The sequence below is a fragment of the Pipra filicauda genome, unplaced genomic scaffold (assembly GCF_003945595.2).
Source record: "Pipra filicauda isolate LSUMZ 115617 unplaced genomic scaffold, ASM394559v2 scaffold219_size1829416_pilon, whole genome shotgun sequence".
Lineage (NCBI taxonomy): Eukaryota > Metazoa > Chordata > Aves > Passeriformes > Pipridae > Pipra > Pipra filicauda.
Window position 1 is genome coordinate 806,431 of NW_024104331.1, and position 26,909 is coordinate 833,339.

The 26,909-nt window shown below is 52.9% G+C and overlaps 2 protein-coding genes and 1 long non-coding RNA gene across 7 annotated transcripts; all 3 read left to right on the forward strand.

Annotated features, from left to right (window-relative positions):
• Positions 1-3,679: 3,679 nt before the first annotated feature.
• LOC120323241 lies at positions 3,680-7,719 on the forward strand. The gene is made up of 3 exons (XR_005563535.1): positions 3,680-3,847; positions 3,950-4,150; positions 7,572-7,719. It is a non-coding gene; the product is annotated as an uncharacterized LOC120323241 (long non-coding RNA).
• A 3,313-nt stretch (positions 7,720-11,032) lies between these two features.
• STMN1 (stathmin 1) lies at positions 11,033-17,257 on the forward strand. Of its 2 annotated transcripts, none has more exons than XM_027740317.1 (5): positions 11,033-11,094; positions 14,395-14,465; positions 15,206-15,378; positions 16,160-16,351; positions 16,726-17,257. In XM_027740317.1, the coding sequence occupies exons 2-5, from the start codon at positions 14,453-14,455 to the stop codon at positions 16,792-16,794; spliced, it is 447 nt and encodes a 148-aa protein (XP_027596118.1). In that variant the 5' UTR covers positions 11,033-11,094; positions 14,395-14,452; the 3' UTR covers positions 16,795-17,257. The 2 variants fall into 2 exon arrangements, with proteins under 2 accessions (XP_027596118.1, XP_027596114.1); XM_027740313.2 differs by lacking the exon at positions 11,033-11,094 and adding an exon at positions 12,756-12,841.
• Positions 17,258-17,334: 77 nt separating this feature from the next.
• LOC113998006 (membrane progestin receptor alpha) lies at positions 17,335-26,889 on the forward strand. 4 transcript variants are annotated; one of them, XM_027740309.2, is made up of 3 exons: positions 19,373-19,428; positions 21,437-22,682; positions 24,489-24,550. In XM_027740309.2, exon 2 carries the CDS (start codon positions 21,622-21,624, stop codon positions 22,660-22,662), a length of 1,041 nt encoding a protein of 346 aa, XP_027596110.1. In that variant the 5' UTR covers positions 19,373-19,428; positions 21,437-21,621; the 3' UTR covers positions 22,663-22,682; positions 24,489-24,550. The 4 variants fall into 4 exon arrangements, with proteins under 4 accessions (XP_039237162.1, XP_039237163.1, XP_027596110.1 ...); XM_039381227.1 differs by lacking the exons at positions 19,373-19,428; positions 21,437-22,682 and adding exons at positions 23,615-23,814; positions 25,856-26,889 and having other exon boundaries at positions 24,489-24,624; XM_039381228.1 differs by lacking the exons at positions 19,373-19,428; positions 24,489-24,550 and adding an exon at positions 17,335-18,355 and having other exon boundaries at positions 21,437-22,828.
• The last annotated feature ends 20 nt before the right edge of the window (positions 26,890-26,909 follow it).

The window sequence follows — 26,909 nt, forward strand, 5'->3', positions numbered from 1 at the left end:
CAGGAGCTGGGGACTGTGCTCACAGGATGTCATGGAACATGCCAGGGGAGCCCTCCCTGCTCATGTGCCTGCAGTGAGGGCTGTGGGGCAAAGGGAATAAAATCCACAGGGATAAAGACTGGGTTGGCTGTCGTAGAGTCACAGACTGGTTTGGGTTGGAAGGGATCTTAAGGATCACCTCATTCCACCCCCTGCCATGGGCAGGGACACCTTCCACTAGCCCAGGTTGCTCCAAGCCCTGTCCAACCTGGTCTTGGACACTTCCAGGGATTCCAGGGGCAGCCACAGCTTCTCTGGGCAACCTGTGCCAGGGCCTCACCTGGGCACGAGGTGAGATCCTTCCTGCACATGGGGTGGGTGGGCAGTGATCCCTCACTGGATCTGCTGCAGCTGGGGCACATCTGGCAGGAGCAGGGAGGGGAGTTGTTTGCTGTGGGTTGGGGGTAGTTCAGCCACAGCCAAAAGAATGGAGAGATGCAGCATCAGGGCTCCAAGCACAGAAGTAAGGAAAATCCTTTCATAGTCCTGGAAAGCTGGCCAGATGGCTGCCTTCATGCCTAAAATCTGGAGGGGGAAAGAAAGAGGAGAATCTGGAGGGGGGGAAAAAGAAAGAGCAAGCTGGCTGGAAGGAGGTGCCTCTGAACACCTCAGCAGGACAGGGATGTGAAATGGGGACTGGGATTGGCCTCAGGGATGGAAGGAAAACAACCCAGCCTGGCTGTGCAGCATGAAAAGTGACACTTCCAGCCCGAGGAAGGGCTGAAGCTGGTGGAGCCGCACGGATTTACCCCTTCGGAGCCCCTCCCCAGGGTCCTGGCTGGCACTGAGGTGGGAGAGGCAGCAGGGATCCTGGACACGCCGGCTCGGCAGCTGCCGGGAGCATCCCGGCTCCTGACACACCATCTGCTTTCGCATTGTCCCCGCCGCGGCGCGGGATTCCAGCTGGGACACACCCGGGGGGGACGGCGGCGGCTCCGGCTCTGCTCCATCCCCTGCCATCCCGGAGAGAAGCTGCACAGACAGCGCCTGGGGCTACACGGAGGCAGGATTTCCTGGGGGAAGGAAGGAGGAGAGGCTGGAGGAGACGGGTGGTGCTGATCCTCTCCTGGTGACGCGGGTACCAGCAAAGCCCTTTTCCAGGGGAAGAAAGGGAACGGAAAAGCAGAATTTCACTCCTCTGGTGCCTGGGTTGTTTGTGTCACAGCCACTCTCAGCCAAGGGCAAGCCCTGGGGCTGAAGATGCTCCAGGATGATCCAGGATGGCCTCAGGGGAAGGCACAGCACCGTGCAGCAGCAGGGAGGACATCACTCAGTGTCTCCTCCTTTCCCCAGTGACACACAAAGGACTGATGTGAACTGGACCACAAGGCCCTGCTGCTTTTAAGGCTTCCAGACATTTATTTTAAAATGTTTTACACTGTTTCCAGCCCTGGGTTCAGGCTGGGGTGTGACAGCCCATGGAGACAATCCTCTGCTGTGATGCTGGGGGTGGGTGGGGGACATTCAAGGTCGATGTGTGTGAGGAATCGTGTGGCTGAGCCCGGGGGGGAAGGACAGAGCCCGTCAGGTCCCCTTTTAACAGTGAGAGACAGTGACTGGTGCAGAAATCAAATCCCATTTTCCTCCGGAATTAGCAGGGCCGGGGATCTGCTCTGGCAGCCACAGGGGAGCAGCCCAGTGGTGGCACAGCTGAGACAGGCTATAAATTCTGCAAGACTCTTATGTAAAGGCTTTCAGAAGGGGGTGGCAGAAACAGACTCTTCTCGGAGGGTGTCTGACATCCATTAACCCTTCGGTTCATGGGAAGCTGCTCATTCCCATCCCCAGTACCCGGGGGGCTGGGGGAGCAGGGAAGCAGGCAGATATCCTTCTGCCTGGCCCTTCATCCCTTTGCCCCCCACTCCAGAGCCAAACAGAACCACTTTCCCAATTATTTTTGTGCCTCTGGAGGAAAATCCTGCCAGAAAGAGTTCGAAAAATCCCTGGGGTCACTTGGGCAGGGCAGACACCCTCCTCCCTCTGCTCTATCGGCCTCTCTCTGCTCTCTGTGGGATGTGATGGTGCAGGAGCCCTCTCTCCAGGCGTTTTCCTAATTCACTGACTTATTGCATCTGCTTTAAAATCCAGCCTGAAGCCATCTCTTCAGCCAGGCTCCCTCCCAAGCAGTGCTTTGCTCCAGATCTCCATTATGTGTGTGAAAGATGTGGCACAAATCCCAGCAGAGCACACCAGGAAGGTGTTTTCCCTGACGTGGTTTAATCCCAGCTGGCATCCAAGCCCCACGCAGCCACTTGCTCCCACCCTTCCAGTGGGGATGGGGGAGAGAATGGGAGCAGTGAGGAAACTCGTGGGTTGAGATAAAGACAGTTTAATAGGGAAAGCTAAAGCTGTGTGTGTGCAAGCAAAGGAAAACCAGGAATTCGTTCCCCACTTCCCATGGGCAGGCAGGGGTTCAGCCACTGCCTAAGGGTGACTTGGGAAGGCAAATGCCATCGCTGCCAGTGTCCCCCCTGCCTCCTCTTTCCTCCTGCTTTATACACTGAGGATGGGCTGTATGGGCTGGGATATCCCTGGGGTCAGTCAGGGTCAGCTGTCCCACCTGTGTCCCCTCCAAACTTCCCGTGCACCCCCAGCCTGATCACTGGGGGTAATACGAGGAGCAGAAAAGGCCTTGATGTTGTTCAAGAGCTGCTCAACAACAACAAAACATCCCTGAGTTATCAACCCTGTGTTCAGCACAAACCCAAACACAGCCCCAGGCCAGCTACTGTGGAGGAAATCAACTCTACCCCGGCCACAACCGGCACATCCCCTAGTCCCAGCTTGCTGGGATTGCTCTGCTGGCCCTGAGAGGTTGGGAAGGAAGGGGCTGGGACAGCTCTGTTGGTGCTTCCCAGGCTGGCCACAGGCAGAGACTGACCATCAGTCCCTGCCACTTGCCCGGGCCAGCGACCAGAGGGGACAGCCCTCCACTCTTTGGGGTGTCCCAGGCTGCTCCAGGCTTGCCTGTGCCACACTGGGAGGTTTTCTGGCAAAAAAAGCAGGAGTTAAGGGCTATCCCAGGATCTGATCTGCCACTGCACCTCTCCAGCACCAGCTCTGGGCTGGTCGTGTCCTTCCAACCCGAAGGTTTGGGTTTGCATGTGAACTAGAATGCTTTAGAGCCCTAAATCCAGGTGGATTTTGTTTCTCAGGGTCATGGGAAGGAAACACTGACTCTGTTAAGCTGTGGGGTCGGCCCTGTGAGCACCCCCCTGCAGGCTGGCCATGCCCTGCCCTGGAGGGGTGGGTGTTGGAAGGTCTCACGTCCAGCCAAGCATTCCAGTGTGTCAGCTCTGCTTCACTATTCAAACTGGTGGCTTTAAAAATAATAATAAAAAAAAAGAACAAACCCAACCCAAACAACCCACCCTGCTGCCCATTTATATTCCCCTCACAGCTGTGCTTGCAGCAGGGCCGGGGTATGAATGGAAACATTCCTCTTACCCACAGCTTATCCCTGCAGAGCAACCTCCGCTCTCCAAACGGCTCCTGCTCCAAAGCTTTCCACTCCCAGGGCTCAAATCCGGCAGTGTCAGCACAGACCCGGCTTGGAGCTCTTCACATCTCAGAGCTGAGAGTCTTCTCCTCATCCTCCCCACCCCCAGCTCATCCTGCCCGAGGCTCCCTCCCTCCTGGGAAGCCCCTTGCAGCCGGCAGGTCCCTCCCCATCCCGCCGCACATCCATGCAGCAAACTGGAGTTCCCAGCTCCAGCGTCTGCCGCCGTGTACAGAAAACCTCATTTGCTTCAATTGAAGCCTCCCCGTTGATTTAATTAATGCAAATCGAGGCGTGTTAAACCTCCTTGTAATTACCGTAACGCTGTCGTGGGGGGTGGGGGTGGTGGCGGGGATTTGTTTTGTTTGGTTTTTTTCCTTTTTCTCGGTTTTTTTTTTTTTTTTTTTTAAGGAAAGCAGCAAGGCCTGGATTCACAACAGGCTGTGAGGGTCCAGCACCCTGCCAGCTGAGCCCAGTGTGTGCAGTGAGAACACACAAACCCTGGTAGAGGAGCCCAGTGCCCACAACCGGCCCCGAAGAACAGCGTGGGCAGAGGTGCAGTGCTGACCCAAACCCTGGGCAGCACCTTCTCGAGCAGAATTCCTTTGATTGGTGAGTATACACTTGGCTTTTATGTCGGGTCTTTCTTTTTTTCCTTTGGAATATCAAAACTTTGCCCTGGGTGATGTTCCGGAGGAAACCCGAGTCTCCCGATCTCCGAAGCGAGTTTTTGCCGCCGAACCCTTGAGCTGAAAGCCCGGAATGCTGCAGTCACGAGGGATTCAGCTCAGTGCTGTCATCTTCCCAAGTTCCTCCCACGCTGGGATCTGGGGCAGGACAGGCCCTTGGGATGCAGAGCTGGGCACGTGCTTGCCCGGCTTCGATGCTCTGTGCTCCGGGTGTGGTGCTTGACGAATTCCCTGCCCTTCAAAATACAACACCTTGGGCCAAGAGGGCTCCTGTCCCCTCACCCAGCAGCACTGAGGGGATCTGGGGGGCACAACTGGTTTTTCTGACAGCTTTTACTCTGCAGCAGAAGCCCTGTTTTGGGCTGGAGCGGTCTCTAGATGATTCCTGAATAAACAGGAGAATAAAGGACTGGGGAGGAAACTGAAGTGCTGGAGGAGAGAAGGAGCTGTGTGAGGTCTCTCCAGTTCCAGGCTACTCTGAAAAAGCTGCTGAAACAGATTGAAATGGTCCATTTTGGTCAATATTCAGCTTTCCCCCATTTTAGGAAGGGCAGGCTGAGCTCAGCCTGGCTCCTGCCTTGCACCCCAGTGTGAGGAGGGGGAGAGCAGGGAGCTGGGCAAGGAGGAGACCCCAAATGTCTCACCCTCCTTTTTAGCCCTTTAGCTTATATTTTCACTCCAGACTGAGGTGTGGGAAGGTCCTGAGACTGTCAGCACCCCTCCCTGGGTGACACGGTGGCACTGGACACCCCAAACCACCAACTTCAGGCTGCCTTGGCCCCTCGTGTTGATAGTGGCTCTCTGATATTTATCACCCAAGGCCTTGTTTGGGGGTTGTTTGGGGGGGGGGAGTCGTTGTTGTTTTTTTTTTTTTTTTAATTTAATTAAAATTTAAAAAATGTAATTAAAATTTATGTTGCCCACTGTGTAAGGATGTCTCTCTGGATGTGGATTTTGGTGTACAGCAGCAGTTTGCTGCCTTTATTGCCTAAAAGACAGAGATATTTTTCCACTACAAAGGCTGCCTTTGTCTGCCCTCACAGCCTGCAGTGGCTGTGTCAGGTTCTTTTGTCTTTTAATTTATATATTGATCTATTACAGCCACAAATTAGTAGGGGGAAAAGGGATCAAACAGCACGGAGCAAATGTTAAGTGCAGGTATTGTTTCCGCGCTGGTATTGCTGAGATTCCAGGGGAACTGAGCAGGAATTAACCCATTTTGGTGCAGAACTGTCGGTGGAGCTGGGAGGGGAACTGCTTGTTTTCCTGAGGGGATCTAAAACGTGGAAACACAAACCTGGACTCCTCAAACTGAAGTTAAAAGGTGCCATAAACACTCTCCCCCTGCCCCAGACTTGTTTCCTTGTCTCACAAATCCTGTGGGAAGAGGCATGTTTTATTCTGCCCACGGTGTTGGATGGATCTCACCCACAAACACCTATAGAATTCCAGGGAAAAATGGCTGTTGCTCTGGGTGGGTTGGGATCCCCTGCGTTCCCTGGGTGGGAGGAAGGGGGAACACTTCAAAATCCTGCCTTTTGATGGGAGTTCAGCCTCGTGCCGTGTGTCTGAGGGACCCAGGCACTTGAGAACTGCAAACCCACCTGCTCCCCAGGCAGCAGGTCTCCTGAAAAATAAAAACCTCTTCCCATTTGGCTGTGCACCGATTTTTGCCAGGGAAACCGCTCTGATATCGGGCGGCCCGAGAGCTCTGCACTGAGAATTATTTTCAGATTTGCCCTTTGTGGGAACAGGCTCAGTCTGGGGGCTTTTACAAGCCCATTCATACTGTTTATTTGATATTGGGGAAGTCATATTCCTTTAAGAGGATTTCCATCCCTGAACTCCTCCCATCGTGACACTTCCAAGCCACATTTTCGCCTGAAAGGGTGGGAGTATTTTTAACCATATCACGCCAGGGAAGTATTAATAGCACAAAGGACTTGCTGAGCTGCTGGTGGAGCTGAATCCATATTTTAAATTCAGGGAACTAATTAGGAACTGGGGAATAATTAGTGCTATACCCAGCTTTCCTTCCTCCTCCCCACCTTGTTTTCAAAGATCCAAATGCCTTTACTGGAATGTTCTATGGCTGTTGAATATTTTATGCCTTCCCCATGCATTTCTATTCCATGTGGTTGTCAGAATCACACTGTCTCCTTTGCTGTATCCCAGCTGAAATGGCTGACTCTGACACTTTTGAAATCTAATTAGTACGTCTTCTGTTGGCTCGTACACCAAAGAAACCACCCCATAATACCTTTTTTTTGTGCTTTTCCCCAGCCCCTCACTACCACAGGGTGATGGAGCTCAGAGCAGCACAGTTATTTTTGAACCCCTGGTAGTGAGATGTTTACAGGCTTCCTTGAATAGCAAAGCTCTTGGTGCTCCATATGGAAATGCAAATTGGTGAGCTCCAGTTTGGAGCAGAGAGGGAAAAGCAGGGAGGACGCAGAGAAATGGGTCGAGGCTCCTGGCTTGGTTGGGAGACAGGAGAGGGGGGAAGCAACGTGAGGAGATCTCCAGGACAGCTTCCAACACGTGTTTCTGGATGTAGTGGAGCTGGGAGCCAGCACCCACATGGATCTGTCCTTATATTTGCCAGGAGAACACACCTGCAGAGGAATGTCCTGCAGGATCTGCTGGTGCCAGGAAGGAAACAAAACAGCTCTGAAACCGTCCCTGCTCGAGGGAGTGGCTGTGAGAGCTCTGCCTGGTGTGAAATCTCTGCTCTCTAATAATAGTTGGGCTTGTGCTGGAGCCTTTTCCTCGCTCTTGCCTCTCCCCAGCCATCTGTTTTCAAGAAACTTGTGGAATTCATGTCACCGAGCTCTTATCCATATTTATCGGAGTGGCAGGGACTGAAGCTAAAAGCTTCAGGGGGAGAGGACCAGGCAGAGTTACAGAAGGAGTTTGAACATGTAAACCCTCGTTTTCTTAGGAAACTAAGGATGAAAAATATGCCAGAAGGCTGGGAAGGGAATTCTGCTGTTCCTTTGACCAGGCTGGGTGACAGGGGAAAGACAGATCTTGTTCAGCATCCTGAGGATGAAGGTGCTCGTGGTGGGTACCACAGCCCCTGACCTTATTTTAGGGTCTGTGGCTGTTTTGGTGTGTTTGAGAATTTTTTGGAAGGGGAACAGAGTTCTCCTGGAGCCTCTCTCTTTATTTCATCAGCAACTTATGTTCTTCTTCTACTCTAGAGCCTTGTCAGCCCCCGTCACCACAGTATTTGGGTATCATGCAATATGTGGCTGCATTTGAAGAGATGAACGTGACATTTCAGGGTTATATTGCCCCAATATCAAAGCAATTAATTAATATCTTCATCTCTGTTGCTGCAGGCGCAGTCACCATCTGTTCTGAGCACTTTTACTTGTCTCATTTGAAGGAGGAATTAACAGATTCGAGCGAATTTCTCAAGAAACAACCTGGCACTGGGAGCCAGGCACCCTGTCTGATTTGAAAAAAATTAAATTACTTCCAACAGCACATTGGCAAGTGCAAATTTATTCCGAAGGGAACATTTTCTTAATGGTGTTTTTCAGCATAAATATAGTATCAGCCTAAACACCTCTAGTAAACAAATACCAATTACCTTGAATGTTTCTTGCCTGTGGAAAAGCTTTCATTGTGAGGGAGACAGTCCCTAAAAGTCTTGTTTTATTCTTCAATTCTGTGGACAACTCAGCTGCATTTGGATTAAAATGTAGTTTTATCTGAAGACCAATGAGACCTTTGTGGCCACTAATTTTCCTTGCAAGGCCTTTGTTGGGTAGGGGCACATTGGCACATCCAGTGTAAGGGTGGGGAAGCTGCAAGTGAGGGGGAAAAAATGGCTCCAAGTTAATATTAATACTGAAAACCACAAAATCATAGAATTGTTAGGATTGGAAAAAATCAAAGATCAATGAATTTCATGGGTAGAAAGAAATCTTGTAGCCAAGAGAACATTTCTTTTAACTCCTGTCTCCTCTATCAGGTTATTTATTAAATCTCTTAAACTGATCCACTCAGGTCAAATAATATATTGGATTTCTAGTTTTAAAATAAACTTTGCTAATTCAGTGACTGTTACCAGCCTTAGCCAACACTTACTAGTATTACTTACCAAGGTGTTTTCAAACATCCTCCCATTAACAAATAAGCTGTCAGTCCCCCCCACCACCAGTGCTCAAGGCTGGCAATTTAACACTCAGAAAGCACATTTCCTTATTGGAGATTAAATATTTTTGCAAGTTAAAAGAGCTGCCGTGGGCTGAGTTGTCACCTAATTATGTCAGTCTCTTTGTGGGATGTTTTGATAAGCACATCAGAGGAGATGCTTTAATCTTTATGCTAAATCTGGTCACGTCACGTCCTAAATTCACAGGTACCAGGAGTCCCTCCTATGAGACCTTGATTTATCTGCTTCACCAAGAGCAGAGTGGGCTGAGATGAAGCCAAGGGGCCTCATATTTAGTTTGTGGTGGGAATGAGCTCCCCTTGAGCACCTACAGTGGTTGCCAGAGGCATGAGGGCAATGATTCTAAGTGGGTGCTGTTATCACCATCTCAAATTCTTCACTGGTCATAGCCACTGGTCATATTCCTAATTTACAAAGCCTTTGTCCTTTCTACACTGGGAATATCTTCTGCAGGTTCTGCTGTGATCCTTTATTTTCCTCAGGATGCCTAAATTCATCCGGCACAAATTCCTTCTGATGTTAAATTTGGGCCTGAAGCGGTATTTTCCTTCTCGAACCCTGTTTTGGGGCTATATATGACATGTTGGAGGATATTTCTCCCACTGCTGCCTGCTCTTCTAGTGGTAAAACTGGAATTAAAGCAAAAAAATGCTTTTGTTGGTGATAAGGAATCCAGTAGATAAAAACTACCACAGCCACATGCTGCAGGGCTGGAGGAAGGAAGAGTCTCTTTAGAATTGCAGTAAATGTGTCAATAAACACAAATCAAATGCAAATTAAATAAAAGCTTTTCATATACTCCATTCTCCTTGAGATCAGACGAAAATAAGTGCCACGTAAACAAATGGGGCTTTTATGAAACGCTCCAAAAATAAAACCACTCTTGCAATCAGGCCAAACATGAGATAGTCCCCGTGCCTTTCCAGCTGCTGAGAGGTGTTGTTTCTCTTTGCATCACAATAACACTCAAAAGATCTTGTTTTAAATTCAAACCAGTTGTGGCAGGTGTTGTAAAGGGGTGTTGTGAAGTGAGTGTTTCAGGGTCGCTCAAAAAGTCACCAGCAAAGGTATCAGTGAAAGCAGGTTTAATATAAATGCAACAGCACAAGAGAGTTTGTGGCAAGGTTCACTCTACTACTCACTAAGCAGCTAAAATACACCGAGAAAAACCACACAAAAATCCAAAATCAGTGTCAGTCTGGGCTGAAATAAACACAAGACCGTGTGTATGGAGGCTGTGGTTGGGGTGGGGTGGGGGGATAGGTGAGACAAAAGGACAGAAGATATAAGGACAAAAAGGGATATGGCCCAAAGGCCTGGCAACACTTAACTTTGCTTATGGCTTAATTTAGCAGCACTTAACTTATAACTTAACACTTAGCAGCATTAACTTAACACTTATTAACTTAACAATCTAACTTGGATCTATATATATGATTTACTACACAATAAAAACTTTATTCGGTCAAAAATTTCCAGGGATGTCTGTTAAAAAAACAAGAAAGTCATTAGGCAGCACAACACTGTCCAGGAGCAGACAGGATTCCTGACAAGCTCACAGGAGCTCAGCCTGGGCATTGTCAAAGCCAAGGCCTAAAGAGAATTACTCAGATCATTACTCAGGTCATGGTGTGGTCGGGGTAGGGGGTGACAAGGGGCAGGATGCACCACCAGAATGGGTTGGTAAAGAGTCTCAACCCAGATAATGCAAAATAGAAAATACCAGAGCTCAGAACAGATCCCAAATCCTATTCCCAGCTCGGTGCCTCTCGTCAATAAACCATGTTGCCTCTTACATAAGGCAGTTCTTACCCAAAAGAAATATTTTTGGCTTTAGAGCCAATCTGCAAGGGGAGGTAAGTTACAGTCAAGTCTTTCTTTTTTTTTTTTTTTTTTTTTTCCTTTTTTTTCCCCCCTTTTTTTTTTCCCTTTGAGAGGACAAGGAATAAGATGGAAAGCGCTGAGAACAGCAGGCATGACTAGTAGATTTATCTCAGCCTCCATCCCTTCTTCAAAAGCTGTAAAGGATATTTCATCATCCTCCCTCTGGGGGGTGAGTGCTGACTAAAGGCCATCACACAGGTACTAAACCAAAAAGCCCTGAGCCCAGGAAGCCTTGTTTCCCTCTGGGAAATCCTGAGATCATCCCAGGATAAGCTCATTGATTTTACTAAAAAGCATTAATATTAAAGCATCCAACGCACTGTTGAGCTACACGGGTGATAATTAATAAATGATAAAGTAAAACACAGGCTGATGGCAGGGGCTCTTGGCTGCTTTGTCTTCCAGCAACATTTGATGCCATTTCATCCAAGCACTCAAGATGTTTCGTTGAAAAACACGTGTGTTGTGGGTGACATCGATGTGCATTCCCTGGGATGGAGCCAGGAACCCCGGGAAGGTGCCAGGCATGATCCCAAAGGGCCAAGCAGCCACACCAGATTTCAGATTTTGAACCTGAAATCCCTCCAATCCCACAAATAGGTCCTTCCACGCTGCTGGGAAAATGGCTCTTCCCATGCCCACTCTGGCAGAAGCCTCTCCCAATTCTAGCAGCTCGGCGCTGGATGTGGTTTCCATGGAAATAGACGTCAGATCAGCAAAAAACAGGGCAAGTGTTTAAAATAATCTCTGTTTTGAAAGCTTTTTGCCTTTCTGTCACAATATTAACCTTCTGCAAGGTAAGATTTCTTTTCTTTTTTGGTGCAAAATCCTTGGGTTTAAGGGTGTGCACAACAAGAGGGGTCCCAGAAAGTCCTTTATTTGGGATTTTGGGTGTGGAGGCTGCTGAGCTGGGCTGTGGATTTGTGCTGTTCTGTGTCCATCTGCCTTTTGTGTGGATTGACTCTTGTTGTAACTGGAGCGACTGTAGGATGGAAACCACCACGGGAATTGTACAGAATTCCTCTGAATGGAACATGTGAACATTTAAAGCACGTTTGGGAGGGAAAAGCTTATCTGGGATTGGCAATAGTGTTGTCCTGGGAAGGAAATGTTCCCAGGGCAGCCTGGACAAGGACGGATCATTACGGAGCCACTCTGTCCATACTCTGGAATCTGCACAAGCAATGGCTTTTCTGGACGTGCTTGAACTTGCTGGTGTCACCCCAAAGGAGAGGATGGCATTGTCCCCCAAAACACACTGTGGGGCCAAGGCATTGTCAGAGCCACAGACCCTCTCTGGGGTTGGCTTGTGGTGGTTGTGACCTGGAGGTGACCAAAGGGACACGGTGGTCATCTCAGCGATGACCAAGAGCCCTGAGGCCATTGTGGCCCTGAGGTGGCCATGCCCTTGGGTAGGTCATGATGCCCTTGAGGTGATCATGGACCCAGGGTAAGTGGTGATGATGACCTGGGAGTGACCATGGTCCTGAAGTGACCAAGAGCCATGAGGTGACCACAAGCCATAAGGTTCTGAGGTATGTGGCCATGGTCCTGAGGTGCAGGAGATCATGGCCCTGAGGTGATCGTGGCTCTGAGATGGCCATGACCCAAAGATCTGTGGCCATGGCTTTGAGCTGACCATGGTTCTGAGGTGACCATGATCTTGAGGTAGAGTAAATGGCCATGGTCCTGAGGGGACCAAAAGCCCTGAGGTAGGTGCTGTGGCCCAGAGGTGACTGTGACTCTGAGGTGGTCAAGGTCTTGATGCAAATGGTCATGGTGCCAAGGTGACCATGGCTCCGGGTGACCATGGAATTGGGTGACCATGGCTCTGGGTGACCATGGCTGTGAGATGACCATGGCTGTGAGATGACCATGGCCTTGAGGTGACCATGGCTCTGGGTGACCGTGGGCCTGAGATAACCATGGTCCCAGGGTGACCATAGTCTTCAGGTGACCATGGCTCTGGGTGACCACGGCTCTGGGTGACCACAGCCATGAGTCCAGTGCCCATGGCCATGAAGTGCCTGCATCCCCAAAGTCCATGCCCAGTCCCATCCATCCCACCCACACCCCCTCCCACCACCCCGTTGTGTGCTCAGACCCCCTCACCCCGCCCACAGCACCCACCCCGGGTGCCCCTCTCCTTTCTCGGCAGACAAAGGGAGCCCCGCCACCGGCGGTGGGGCGGGGAGCAACAACCACACCCCAACGAGGGGGCTACGACCCCGGCGAGCCCCTCAGAGCCGCGGGGGGCGTCGCGTTGGGACCGACCCCCGCGCCCCCCACTCATGGGGGGCGAACTACAGCTCCCGGCACGCACCGCGCGGGGGCCGTGAGGGGCGGGGGGGGCGCGTGTGTGTGTGTGTGTGTGACTGAGGGGGTGGGCGCGAGCCCCCCCCCCCCCCCCTGCGGCGGACGGCACGTGCCGGCGCGCTCGGCCAATCGGGGCGGGGCGGGGCGGATCACGTGCCTTTGTTTGGCGCTTTAGAGCGCGGCGGGGCGGGCGCGGGCGGAGTGTGGCCGGAGCGGCGGCGCGGGCAGGTGGGTGCGGAGCGGGGCTGTTCTGTGCTGTGCTGCCGTGAGGGGAGGGGTGGGAGAGCAGAGCGTTTAGGGACGGGACGGCCCGGCCGCGACCGCGAGGTGCGCCCGCGGCGCCCTCCGCGTCTTGAGAGCGTTTACATATGTGTGCGTGTATTTTTGTGTGTATGTATGCGTGTGTGTGGATGGTTACGGGGGTTCGCTGCCCCGCTGGGGCGGGCGGCGGAGGGTGCTCTGAGGGTGGGTGTCAGGGTGAGCTGCAGGGGGGATCCGCGGGCGCTCGGCGTGGGGGGGTCGCTTTTGTCCCCCGCCGGCTCGCGGGCATCGCGTCGCCGCTCGCCTTTTGGGGCGTCGCGGTGACAAAGGGAAGGGAGACAATGGGGGGAACGGGGTGTGTGTGCCTAATGTGTGTCCCCGCGCCCCGATCGCTGAGGGGGAAGGGGGTGTCTATTGTCCCTCAGCGAGGGGCGACGCCCTACCCGCGGCGGCAGCGGCGGCGCCCCCTCCCCTCCCCGCCATTGTTAGTGGGGAAGGGGCGGTGTCCGGGCGGCCGCGCCACGACGCCATCGAGCTGGGGGGGACCCTCTTCGAGCCCCTTGTGCCCGTGTCGTCCCCACCTCACCCCCCTCCGTCCCTTTCGCCCCTGAGGGGGCTGAAGCGGGAAGGGGGGAGGAATGGGGGGGGGCGCGGCCCCGCACCTGAGGCGGGGGGCGGCAGGTGCCCGGATGTTGCCGTTGGCCCCGCCCCCCCTCCCTCGAGCCCCCTCGCGCGGGCGCGCGCGCGCGCTCTCCCCGGCCGTTTGAATTCGGAGCGGCCGGGCGCGAGGGGGCGGGGCCGGGGCGGGGCCTCCGCCGCCGCCTCGGCGCTGATTGGCCGGCGTCCCGTAGTGGGCGGGGCCGCGCTGGGCGCGGGGGGGGCGTGCGCGGTCCCAGCGCCGCCCGTTCGCTGCCCCGTCCCCGCCCGTCCCCCCGCGTCCTCATCGCTTAAAACCCCCCGAAAAAAACCCTCTTCTAACGGTTTTTACACCCTTTGCTGGCGATTTTTATGACGCCGCCGTTTTGACGAGGTGTGTGTCCCCCCCGGGCGCTGCGTGTGCGCCCTCGCTGCCTTGCACGTCTTGACTTCGGCTGCGCAATTAAAATAGAATTTTAAATGAGGTTTGATTGCGCACATTTCAGATCCTTCGGGAGCAGCGGGGATTCTGCCTGTGCTGCCCTGTTGTGTGCCATGTTTTAATTCAGATGGCTCTACCTGTATGTGATAGCAGTGAAATATCCACAGCACTCAGTAAAACTGAGTCTTTGTTTGAGCATCTTAATTACGGTGGAGTAAAACAGAGGTTGAAGATGCTCGAATAACACCCATAATGCAGAACCTCTCCACTGTTCCTAGCAATGTACATCAGCCTCATCCCCACAGACTGCCTGGAATCACTGCCTGCAGTAACCTACCTGGCTGCCTTTTGTTCAGCAGATCTTATTATGCTTAGCAATTTTTATTAGAAGGAATATAATCCGTGGGCTTGCTGTTCAAAGGCACGTCTCTTTGTTATCTAGGAATCCAACTGACTGACCTTCTCCCAGGGTTGGCTTCTGGAATCTTATTTTCTTGGTCATGGCTACTTCTGGTATGTAGCATTATGTACTAAATGCTCTTGTCTTTTTATTTTTAATTTTTTTTTTTTTTTGCTTCTTAATTTCCTCAGAAATCACTTAAAAATCTAATCTAGTGAAATAAACTGTTCCCTCCCCGTGCTTTTCTCGTGTCTCTGGGCTGCTTGGGTGAAGCTGCTGAAACTGGGTGGTTGTGAAAACACCCCAAAAAGCCTCCTCAGATGAGAGTGTCAGCAGATGGGCTCCAGCTCCCTGCAGCCATCTGCTCCCTCAGCAGAACTGACTGTCATCAAGGCATCTTGGGGACCCAAACGGGTGCAGCTGACACTGTGCAGGGCTGATGTGCCTCTCAGAAGGTTTGGAGACACAACCCTGCTTCTGGGTTTCCTTGAAAACTCCCTGTTCTTCTTGGCTCTGTCGGGTTTCAGGCAGGCACCTGGAAACATCCTTAGACCTGTCATTGGAGAAATGATGATTTTTAATTTGAAGCGCTGACAATTTATTTTTTTCCCCCCAATTCTGGATATTAAAGGCTAAAACAAAATGTCAGGTGCTTGGGTGATGTTGAATATCAAGAGGGAATTGCAAAGAAAACTGCTATATTTTTGAATGCTCTTGCTTGTGCTTAAGACAAAACTGTTGTCTTGGATGCCTTCTCCTCCAGTGAGCTTTGTGGCAGAAAATGTTTGAAGGCTTTTAAGCCAGTTGGTGGCTTAAAAATGCTCTTATTTTGGCTTTTTCCCTACGTTCCTAGACATCCAAGTGAAGGAGCTGGAGAAGCGAGCCTCTGGGCAGGCCTTTGAGCTGATCCTCAGTCCCCGCTCGAAAGAAGCCGTTCCAGAATTCCCTCTTTCTCCCCCAAAGAAGAAGGATGTGTCACTGGAGGAGATTCAAAAGAAGTTGGAAGCAGCAGAAGAGAGACGTAAGGTAAATCTGGGGCAGCCCAAGCGAGCTCTGCTCAACCAGCCGGTGCAAGTCATGCAGGTTTTTTTGGGCTTTTAATGGTTTGGGAGAAGTGATCAGTGGTTTGTGTTATGATAAATGGAATATTAACTGAGCTTTGTTGGAATCCCTGGGGCTCTTGTGAACCTTTGTCATGGTGTGGAAAGCCATGGCTTTATTTCCAAAGTGATTTTTGAGCTGTCACTTGAATTAAAACAGGGGGGGAAACGTTTAGTTGAGAGGGGCAGCTATTTCAGGAAGAAGCTGCTTTTCTTGTCTTTTGGCACCAGAACAGATTAATTTTCCCCTAGAAAATGTAGTGGTGAATCTGTAATGAGCAGTTTGTTAATGCAGTGTCTGACTGATGAAAGATCTGGCTGTTGGTGTAGCCTGGAGCCCTTGATGGTGCTGAGGCTTTGACTGAAGTGAGCCTGACCTAAATCTCAGTGATTCACCGTTCTGTGAAAGGAGAATCTTCAAGGAAAGTTCCATCAGTATTAACATTAAGAAAAAAAAAAAAAAATTGATGTTCTCTTTCCAGAGAAATCCCATTGAACAATGGTGACAGAAACTGAACCTCCCAGGTAGCTTGTGATGGTGAAGTACAGGTTCTGGGCGGGGTGGGGAGCACTGGGAGCTCTGTCCTGCAGCACCAAGCTGCTGTTCTGCAGTAAAAAAAGGTAGAAAACATGTTCTCTGAGGAGCTGGGGGCAACTGAGGTTGCCTGTGTGCGGTTCCTCAACGCCTGCACCCTCTGCTTTGCCAGTCTCACGAAGCAGAAGTGTTGAAGCAGCTGGCGGAGAAGCGGGAGCACGAGAAGGAGGTGCTGCAGAAAGCCATCGAGGAGAACAACAACTTCAGCAAAATGGCAGAGGAGAAGCTGACCCACAAAATGGAAGCCAACAAAGAGAACCGTGAGGCACAAATGGCTGCCAAGCTGGAGCGCTTGCGGGAGAAGGTGGGTGTGGGGGCCCCTTGGAGAGGGAGTTATCCCTGCTCCCCGCTTGGAAAACTGGCTGGAAACCCCAGAGGAACGGCCACGTGAAGGGGGTGCTGCGAATAGATGGGTGTCCTTGGGAGTGCTGTGACCTTCAGAGGTTCTTAAACCTGCAGAAGGCTGTGCAGAAACGCAGCTCTTTTGGGGGGAGAGGGGACGGGACGGAGGGAGTGAGTTAGGGCAGTGTTTTGCTTTCTCCTCTAAAGCTCCACCCCGTACCCCCTCGGTGACCCACGTCAGGGTTCCTGCTATGAGCTGGGGGTGGGAAGCCCCGTGCCTTTCCCAGGATCCATACCTTTCCCAGGATCTAACTGCTTCCTGCTGCTGTCTTTCAGGACAAGCACGTCGAAGAGGTTCGAAAGAACAAAGAAGGCAAAGACCCCGGTGAGGCCGAAACCGACTGATTTCATTCTGGAAACTTACTCTCCCCCTCCTCTAAATATCCAAAGACTGTACTGGCCAGTGGTTTTATCTTTGGTTTTTGGTTCGGTTATATATATATATTTTTTTTTTTAAGTTTCTAGAAACTGATGTAGAACTGTAAAATTAGATCCAAACTGTACACTTGCTTTGGGGGCTAGAGGGGAGAACCTTCCATGTGTCACTTTTCTAAAAGTGTTGTCTTTCCAGTGTAGCTTTTCTTCTTGTTGCATCCTTTTCTACGCCAGTGCTCTCGCTCCTGGGTTGATGGCGAGTACTGTATCAGCTCTGTAAGACCTTTGTGAAAGGAATCTGTAGTAACTGTTCCATGCTGAATATCTGTTACACTTCAAAAAAAAAAAAAAGTAAATATCTGACTCTGTCCCAGTCAGTCTGCTAAAATACTGCTGTAACTGAGTGACTCAATAAAGCTGCACAGTGCTGTTATCCCGAGAATCATTTCCTAGGGGACAAAAACCAGCCGAGGGCTGCAGTGGGACTCCTCACCCCGGTGGGAAGGTCTGGAGCAGCACATTTCCTTGCTCCCCCAGAGCACAGCATTGTCTTAGCTGGACAATCAGAGCTTTGTTTTGACACCTCAGCAGTTGTCAGCTGTCGGGTGTTTTTGTTCAGAGGGTTCAGAGCCACCTCCCCGGGGCTCTGACGCCCCAACAAACGGCCCTTGTTACCACATGACTGGTCTGAGCCTGGTTTTGGGAAGGGTTTCTGGGAGATGGCTTGTGCTGCTGAATGGTGGCTGTGTCAGAGGGGGAGAGTCAGGAACCTGTGTTGGTGCTGGGATAAGTCAGCTGGACCTCTTCCAAAATGCTGTTTGTGGATAAGAATTGTTTTTGTTTGGGTGTCACACATCTGTGTTGGGATAGAACACCAAGGTTAACTCCTGCCCACAGCCAGAGCGGTGGTTTTTTCTCCTCCTGGGGTGTGAGGAATGGATGGGGCTGTACCTGTGCTCTGAGAAAAGATGATTTTTTTTATTTTTTTTTTAGGTGGATTGGGTACAAAATTGCTGTATTGTACCCCAAATCCTTCCCCTAAGAACATCCACAGGTGCTTGAGCTGCCCTCGGCAGAGCCAAGGGGGGGTGAGCAGGCACCCAACTTCCTCAGCACCAACCTGTTCCAGAACTCTTGGCTTAGTGGGTGCCAGGGATTTCACAGCCTCAGTGTGACACTCATGGCTCTGGCTTTCTCTGTACCCCTGATCCTGAGCCTTTTGCTTCCCAGGTTTGCTTTCAGGTTTAACTCCACACCTGGAGCATCTGGTGCAGCCCAGCTGACACGTAATTCCGAGGATGGAAAAGCTGGTGGGGAACTGGTTTTCTAAGGGGCTAAAGGAGTCCTGGTCACTTGATTAAGAAGAACCCCTCGGTTTAGGGAGCTTTCCTGTGTCCCACCGGGCACTTGGATTGCACCTGAGCTGTGCTTAACCCATCGAGGAGCAGTGAGGTACAGCCCAGCTCCATGTGCTTGGAAGGCTGGAGCTGGTGCTCTCCCCGAAGGAATTCCAGAAGCTCCACAGTCGGAGGTGAGTCTGTGCTGCTCCCTGGTGGGGAGCGACTGCCCGGCCGCGGGGTGGGGGCACGGGGCAGGTTTGGAGCTTTTAGTGGCTCATATCGACACTGGGTAAGCCGAGGGCACAGGGATGGGGGCAGGATTTGTCCAGGGGAATGAGGGCACAGGGATGGGGTCAGGGATGAGGGCAGGAAAATACAGAGCTGAACTTTGAGACGAGGCTTGATAAGGAGCTGAATCCCTGGTACTGTGTAATGGAGGCTGGGGGGATCCCTGGATCAGAGCCCGTGCACAAGATGAGGCACAACCAACTATCAAAAAACCCTCCCCAGATCTTCATTTTAATGTATTTATTTACCTGCTGAGAACAGACCAAGTGTCCCAAATACCGTGTTGTGGGGGTTTATCTCTCGTCTCTCTCCCGCGGTGGGGGAGGAGGATGGCGGAGCTGCCAAACCCCAAATGGCGTTAGAGCCCAAAAAGACGATAAACGCGGGTTTCTGGCTTGTCAGGGCTGTCAGATCTCGGCGCGGGGCCTTCTGTTCCCTCCTCTTCCTTCTGCTTTGCGTGTCTGCCGTCGTTTGTGCTTAACTGGGGCTGGTTCCCCCGAGTGCTGCTGGGGGGGGGGGGATTTTTGAGGGGTGGGAGCGGTGAGAGGACAGAAGTGATGTGAGAGAGGGATAAGGGAGGGGAACTATGCGGGTGATGGTCGGGCAGGGAAACAGGAATCAGGGTGAGATGGAAACAGGTTCTTTCAAAATAAAGGACAAAAAGGCTCCGCAGCTTCTTTCCACCCTGCGGAGGGAGGGGCGATGGGGAGCCGCGTTGGGGGCCGCGAAGGGCACGGGGAGGGGGGAGCAGGTTCGCAGCAGCTCGTAGGGGCTGCGGGGGGGACGGGACCCCCGGTTGACAGCCCCCCCTCCTTTTTCCCCTCCGATCCGAGCGGGAGGAGCCGCGGCCGCCGGGGCGAGCGGGCACCGGGGACAAGGAAGGGAAGGAAGCGGCGGGGCCGGAGCGGGGCGGGCCCGGGGGAGGGAAACGGAGGCGGCGGAGGCTGAGCCCGGCCCGGAGGGGTCCGTTCTGCAGGTGCCTGGGCGGGGATGGGGGTCCCGGGGGGAGCACCGGGAGGGGAAGGGTCCCAGAGCGCTGCCAATCCTCGTGTCCAACTCCCCCCGAGCCCTGGAGCATCCCCCGCGCCGGGGAGGGGGAAATCCCAGGGGATGGAGAACCATCCCTTGGCTCCCAGGTTTTGGCAGCTGGAAGGGGGGGGGGGACTCCGGTTTATCAAGGGCTCGGTGAGCCGAGGTGGAAAAAAACCCATCCCAACTTAAAAAAAAGAAAGATATTTGTGCCTTAGGAGGGTGGATCCCGCTGTGTGGCGGGAGCAAACAGGGATGTAAACAGCCCGGGGCCGAGGCTCTATCATCACCAAAAAATTCGGCGGGATGGGTGGATGCTGCTGCGGAAAGGAAATGCTTCGGAGGAAGCAGCAGGCGTTTGAGGCAGTGCTATTGACAGCTCGTGGGGATGTGGAGGCTGTTATTTGGAGTACCAGGCAGGTGAATGATTTCCAAGATGTGCTCCGTTCCTAACGGAGCGTTGCTCAAGGGTTGATAGCTGGGAAGAGCTTGGCAAAAGAAGCCCTGCTCTGACAAGTTTTGGAGGAACTGGGGTGAACACCACTCCCTTTCCTGCCTTGTGCTTGGCTGCTCTCCACTGCTTTTGCCACAGCATCTCCCTGAGCAAACCAGGGGTGCCTTTCCCACAGGAATTTCTCTCCTGGAAGCCGAAACGGGGTCGGACACGATCTGGAGCTGAGCCCCTTCCCCTCTACCTGAATATCCCTGTGAGCAGCAGCAGCCCTGGCATAGAGGCAAGTTCTCTGGGCAGTGTTTTCTTCCAAACTGCCCATCGTATTTTGGTTGAAACAGCTGAATTTGGGAAGTTCTGCTTTTGCCCTCATCTCTGTGGTGGGACCCGGGGCTGTTTCAGTTCAGCACGGGAGCTGCGAGTCCAGAAGAGGTTTGTGAAGTTAATTTTTCACTGGCAGCCAGAGCGTGTTGCAGCATTGCAGGAGGGTTTAGGAGGCCAAGCAGGGGTCAGGACTGCCCTCTGTGAGCTGCTGCCCCAGCCAGGGGGGCTGTCTGGGATGTGGGGCCTCTTTAACCAGGCAAAGTGGGAAAAGAGCACTCAGGAGGGAAGCTGAGCAGTGAACAGCCTGGTTTTGTCTGCATCTGTGCCCCTTGGATTCAGACAGGCATGGGTTACAGACCCATTCTGATGAAGAAATTATGGGTATTTTTAAAACAAACAGTGTCATCCCCACCTCCTCCTGTTCCCAAACTTTGAAAAGCTTTTCCTGTCTGAGCTGTCCCTGAAACAACGGCACTTGCCAGGGGTTGAGGCATAAATCAGCTCTGGAGCTGGATGGGATCCGGGCTGTTTTCCTCAGGACTTGTCTGAGCACGAGCAGGTAAAATGGGGGGAGAATCTCCTTTTGGGCATGTTCTGTTCAATAAGCTTTTATGAAAGGGCTGCTTTTATCCGGGTGAGGGCAGCAGCTTCCAAAATGTAAATATGGAAACGTTTGCTCCGCAAAGATTGTGCTGCTGGACCTCAGTGATGCAACAGGATGAACTCACTCGAGCTGTGTTGTTTTTGTGGAAAGCTGCTTGGAAAATCAGGAGCTCAAAAAAGGAGGTGAAACTCCAAATGCAGGAGTTTTACCCCCTGTTAGTGCCGTTGGTTATTTCTGTTCTCAGGTGCCCCCCCTTGGGAGGCAGAGCAGGTTGATCCCACCTCGATGCTGGTGGGAAGGTGGCTTGTGTCACTTGTAAGGACAGGGACTGTAAACAGTTTACAAGGGGGAAAATCTGGAGTGGGAGGTTTGTTTAGGATGTTTGGTTTGTTTAGCACTTCCCAAACTGCAGGGAAAAGGTGAGCCAGGAACTGATGCATCAATTAACCCCATACTCGTGTCCTCTGTGCTTCTCCAGGCAGTCTGCTACCTGTGCAGCAGAGGCACGTCAGGGCTTCCTAAATCTCCCTTCAGCCTCCTTCCTTCCTAACCCCTGTTGGTGATTCTTATTTTCAGGCTGTTCTCCGGCCAAACTTATCTTTGGAAAAACAACACAAACCAACCAAAAAAATCTGGCAAAGCATCTGAGCTGCCCCCGCTCGCTGACTTTGTGTCGAAGCCACTTTTAAACCCCGCAGCAAAGCTTTCCTTCCACCCCAAAGGTTATTTCGCACAGCGGGGACCCGGAGTGGGGCCACACCATGGCAACGTTTGTCAGTGAGAAGCTCAGCCGGCTCTTCGTTAACGTGAGGCAGGTCCCTCAGCTGCTGGGGCCCCTCTCTCCCTCCACCGTCAGCAGCTCCGAGGTGCCCAAGGTCTTCTGGAAGCCCTACATCCACACCGGCTACCGGCCCGTCCAGCAGACCTGGCGCTACTACTTCTCCACCCTCTTCCAGCAGCACAACGAGGCCATCAACGTCTGGACCCACCTGGTGGCAGCGCTGATCCTGCTGCTGCGCTTCCAGCAGCTCTCGCGGCGGGTGGACTTCGGGCAGGACCTGCACGCCCAGCCCCTCCTCATCATCCTCGCGGCCTCCATCACCTACCTGACGTTCAGCAGCCTCGCCCACCTCCTGCAGGCCAAATCCGAGTTCTGGCACTACAGCTTCTTCTTCATGGACTACGTGGGGGTTGCTGTTTACCAGTATGGCAGCGCCCTGGGGCACTATTACTACGCCATCGAGCCGAGCTGGCACGAGAGGGTCCGGGGGTTTTACATGCCGGCGGCCGTGCTCCTGGCCTGGCTGTCCTGTGCTGGCTCCTGCTATGCCAAGTACCGGTACCACCAGTCCGCCCGGCTCCTGGGCCGGCTGTGCCAGGAGCTGCCCTCGGGCCTGGCCTACCTGCTGGACATCAGCCCCGTGGTCCATCGCATCTGCACCGCGCCGCCCTCGGCGCGCCCGGACCCGGCTCTGCTCTACCACAAGTGCCAGGTGCTGTTTTTCCTCATCGGTGCCTTTTTCTTCTCGCAGCCTTACCCCGAGAAGTGGTTCCCTGGCAAGTGCCACTTCTTCGGGCAGAGCCATCAGATCTTCCACGTGTGCCTGGTGCTCTGCACGCTGGCGCAGATCGAGGCCGTGGTGCTGGACTACGAGTCCAGGCGGCACATTTATTCCGCTCTCCAGGGGGACCTGGCACACAACTTCTCTGCCCTTTGCCTCTTCACTGTGACCTGCTCTGTCCTCACAGCCGCCTACATGGCCCGGAAGGTGAAGAACAAGCTGGGCTTCAAGGAAGAGTAAAAGCCCTGAAGGAGAAGCAGGTGAGCTCAGCCCGTGCTGGATGAATCCCGCCCCAAACCTTGAGAAGAGGAATGAGACGCTTCATGAACTGTTATTCAGCAAGTGCTTTCTATAGGAAGGGAAAGTAAAAGCTGCTTTTTTTTATGCCTTTTTTTTTTTTTTTTAAATTCAGAAATAGTTCTAGCTTGCTCTTAAGAATGGTACATATTTAATTCAGCTCTGAATAAAGAGTTGGAACAAAGTGTTTCGGTGCTGCGGCCCTGTGCCCCGACAGTGGTGGGCTGGGGAAGGCTCCTGGAAGCTGCCAGGTCTCACAGCACGAGGTAAGGAGCTGAGGCTGTTTAAACCACAAACGAGGGTGGCAAACTTAACTCAGTATCATTTCAGGCCTCTCATATACAGCCCGGGGAGCTGTTCAGAGCTGTCCGTGCAGTGGCAGGGCCCTGTCCCTCAGTGGTGGGAGCGAGACGGGCACAGCCTGTCCCGGGAAGGGCAGTGGGAGGAGAGGGTTGATGTGATGGGGCTGGATCAGGCCTCGGGAACAGGGGAACACCCCTGAACAGCACACAGGGGGCAAACGCAGGGGGAGAAAAGACACGGTGTGAGGGGCTGGGGCAGGAGGGGCAGCGGGGCGGGGGAACGCCCCCCCTGCGTTGTGTGTTGTGCTGCTCCGCTCCGGCACCGCTGTTTCCAGAGACCCTTCCTGCCGAGGAGCACCGGCCAACCCCGCTCTGACACCCACGGATCGATCCCTGTCCCGGGTCCAGCCCATGAGGGAACCGCCCCCCCCTCAGCCCCCTCTCCGCTGCTCTGACGGTCCCCCGCAGTGCCGCCGCCTTATATAGGGCACGGCCCGGGTGGGCGGGGCCAGCTGCAACCGGGGCCCCGCCCCTCCGCTCCCATTGGTCCGTCAGCTGCCAGCGGCGCGCGCGGGGCCCGTTGGGCGGGAACCGGGAACGGGAAACGAGCGGGAACCGGCGGGAATTGGGAACCGCCGGGAACTGGGAACCCCCGGGAATTGGGAACCCCCGGGAACTGGGAACCACCGGGAACGGTGCCGGGATGAGGCGCCGGCGTGGGGGCCCCGCCGCCCCGGCCGAGGCGTGCGGCGTGTGGCTGGACACGGCCGAGCTGAAGCGCAGACCGGCGCCGGTAAGACCCGGGTGGGGGCACCGGGGGTGTCTCGGGAGCTGCGAGGGGTCGGGTGAGCCCGGAGAGTTGGAGAGTTGAAGTGTTTCACTTCGTTTGATAGTGGTACTCCGTCATCTGAGATTCGTTTTGGGGTCCGGGGCATCTCTGGGATGAGACTGCGGGAGCTGGGCCTGGTCAGTCTGGAGAAGGGAAGGCTGGGAGGGATCCATCAGTCCGTGCAAATATCTCATCAGTCCATACAAATACCCATTAATCCATACAAATATCTCCCAGGGCTGTCAGAGGATGATGCCAGACTCTCCTCCATGGTGCCCAGCGACAGGACAAGGAGCAATGGCCATAAACTAAAACACAACAAGTTCCACCTCAACATGAGGCAGAACTTCTTTCCGTGGAGGTGGCAGAACCTGGAACAGCTGCCCAGGGAGGGCGTGGAGTCTCCCTCTCTGCAGACATTCCAGACCCACCTGGTTCCTGTGTCACCTGCTCCAGGTGACCCTGCCTTGGGCTGGATGTCTCCAGAGATCCCTTCCAACCCCAACAATTCTGTGATTTCCAACCCAAATGAATCTGTGTTGCTGTTTAGTGGAGATGGGAGCTCTGGAAGAAGGAGGAATTGTTTTTTTAATATATTCATACATTCATTCTCCCTTGTTTCTTTCCCCCCCCCCCAGCCTCTCACAGCCAAGCTAAAAGCACCCACCCGAATTCTGGAGAGGAAACCCACCTCGGTGGTGCTCACACAGAGCAGAGCCCCCCAAACTCGCACCAAGCAAACCACCATCCCCACCTTCTTCAGCTCCCACACAGGTAAGGAGGGGAAGCAGTTCCAGGTGTTACAGCAAACCCATCTCACTGTATCTCTTGGCAGCTTTGCTGGGCAGGAAAGTGCATTTTCTAGTGCAGAGAGTAAAAGTTTGAACTCCCAGAGAGGCTTTTATTGTGAGGGTTATTCCAAATGCAGGTGCAGCTGTTAATAGCTGTTAATGAAGGGCTGGACAAAGCCTTTTCTAAGGAATGCTGTGATTAATCCTAATGGAGCCAGTTCCCCCATCACAGGGGAACTGGACTATTTAAGCTAATTAAGCCAGCTCACAACCTCTGTGCTTTTGAGGCTGGGTTTTTTTTGTGCTCTGAAAAAACTGGGATTTTCCAGGGGTCTCAAGTTAACAGCTATGGAGAGAAATTAAACAGATGCAGAAAGCAGCAGAGCAGGGCTCTGGAGCTGTTTGTGTGTTGTGAGTTATGTAAGAGTTGGTTCATCAGCATTAAACTGGTTTAGAAATAAGCAGATGAGAGGAGGCATTACAGAAATTGCACAGGTTGACAGAATTTCTGTGTTGTGACAGGGGTATTGATGGTTTTTGCTTTGGAGTCGTCATTCCTACTCCTTCTGAACATGGTTTGTGCTTTCCTCTTTCTTCCCATTTGATTGCCCCCATTGATTGCATTCACTTACTCCCTGGGCGTGTCTGAATGTTCATCCAGAGTCCTGGAGGATTTGGGATGCTGGAAGATTTTATTCTTTTAAATTAGTCTGAACTGAGGGGGAGCTGGTTTATACTGAGAACTTGTACTGGGTTTTATGTTCAATGGTTTCAGAAGCAAATGTGGGTCTCTGCCTCCACGGGACCACACAGGCACAGATAGAGTTTCACTAGGCAGTTTTGTGTTTTTTTTTTTTTTTAAGTGACTCTTGAGCTGCTGCTTTTAAAGGGAATGTTAGAGGTGACCTGCCTGGAAAGCTGAGGGAGGAGCCAAAGGCTGGAGCAGCTGAAGATGCAGCTCTTGACCTCACTCGAGGGACTCTGACTGTTGTGAACCCCCCCCAGAGCTTTGGGTGCTGTTCCAGCTCAGCCTCTGCAGCACAAATAGATTGTTGTGAGGTGGTGGCAGCACTGGGATGATCCTTAGGGATACACAAAGGAGAGCAAAGCCACGGGAGAGAGTGGCAGGTCTGAGTCGAGGAATGTGGGTAGTGACTAATCCTGAGAAATGTGTCTGCCAGCTCTGGCTTTAACCCATTTTGTGTTGCTTTCAGATGAAAAAGACAAAGAGAACTCCAGGCCGTCTCCTTTCACCCCAAATAAGGACAGTGAAGACACAGGTGTCCCTCTGGCTGCCTGCCCTGTGAAGATCTTGGCCTTGCCACAGATAAAAACAGCCCAGGATCAACCCTTTGGATCCGAGGAGGGGGTGCAGGTCACATCCCAGGGCCGGGCAGGGAAAGCACCTTTGCCAGACTCCTCGGAGCTACAAGTGGAGTCACAGAGCCAGGGCAAAGCCTCCTGTGGGCCAGGAGGGGACTCCTGGTGCTTCAGCTTCACCCAGGACTCGGAGGGCCCCCGGATCATCACTCACAGGAACAAATCCCAGTTATTTGCTGGAGAAACGGTTTCGGGAAGCAGCAGTGTCACATCAGACTGGGGGGTAACCAAACAGGAGGGCCAGGAGGTGAAGGCTGGACTCGATTTCCAACCAGGGCTTGGTGCAAAGCAGAGTAAGAAACCACAGCAGTGGAGTAGTGTTAGTTCTTTAACTGATTTTGCTGAGACTGAGAATATAAATCCTGTGCCAGGAGCCAGGCCCTGGGCTCCTGGGGGGGTTTGTTCATCCCCACAGAGCCCAGCGAGAGCTCAGCCCCTGAGAGAGCGTGGCCAGAACACAGCAGGGGCCGGGGTGGGCTGGGACAGCCCCTGCAGGGAGCTCTTCTGCCAGGACTCGGAGGGGAACAGGGTCATTGCTCACTGCAGGGACAGGGGCATTTCCCACGGGGACAGTTCCAGCTGTGCTGCCTCCAGCCAGCCCCGGGGGCAGCAGCTGGAGCTGTGCCCTGAGTTACTGTTCACACAGGATTCTGAAGGGAACAGGGTGATTAAACACTGGTGAGTGACCTCAGTGTCCTGTGTGGCCTCTTGTGCAGCAAGAGGGGGGGGGGAGTTGTAAGAAAGTTGTCAGAATTTGGGAAGTGAACCTGCTGTGTCTGTGTGCAGGGTATAACCAGCAGCCACAGGCAGCACCCCTCTGTTTTTTATTTTGCTTTAATACAAATAAAATGTTGAAGGAGTTTATTTATAAGGGGTTTGACTGCTTCT

What these genes read in the sequence shown, in the direction of transcription:
- STMN1 (XM_027740317.1), top strand. An exon ending in CAGCAGAAGAGAGACGTAAG is followed by an intron (nt 15,379 to 16,159) that starts GTAAATCTGGGG and finishes CTGCTTTGCCAG; the next exon opens with TCTCACGAAGCAGAAGTGTT. An exon ending in TGGAGCGCTTGCGGGAGAAG is followed by an intron (nt 16,352 to 16,725) that starts GTGGGTGTGGGG and finishes GCTGTCTTTCAG; the next exon opens with GACAAGCACGTCGAAGAGGT.
- LOC113998006 (XM_039381227.1), top strand. Translation starts at nt 23,725, where the DNA reads ATGAGGCGCCGGCGTGGGGGCCCCGCCGCCCCGGCCGAGGCGTGCGGC. An exon ending in TGAAGCGCAGACCGGCGCCG is followed by an intron (nt 23,815 to 24,488) that starts GTAAGACCCGGG and finishes CCCCCCCCCCAG; the next exon opens with CCTCTCACAGCCAAGCTAAA. An exon ending in CTTCTTCAGCTCCCACACAG is followed by an intron (nt 24,625 to 25,855) that starts GTAAGGAGGGGA and finishes TGTTGCTTTCAG; the next exon opens with ATGAAAAAGACAAAGAGAAC.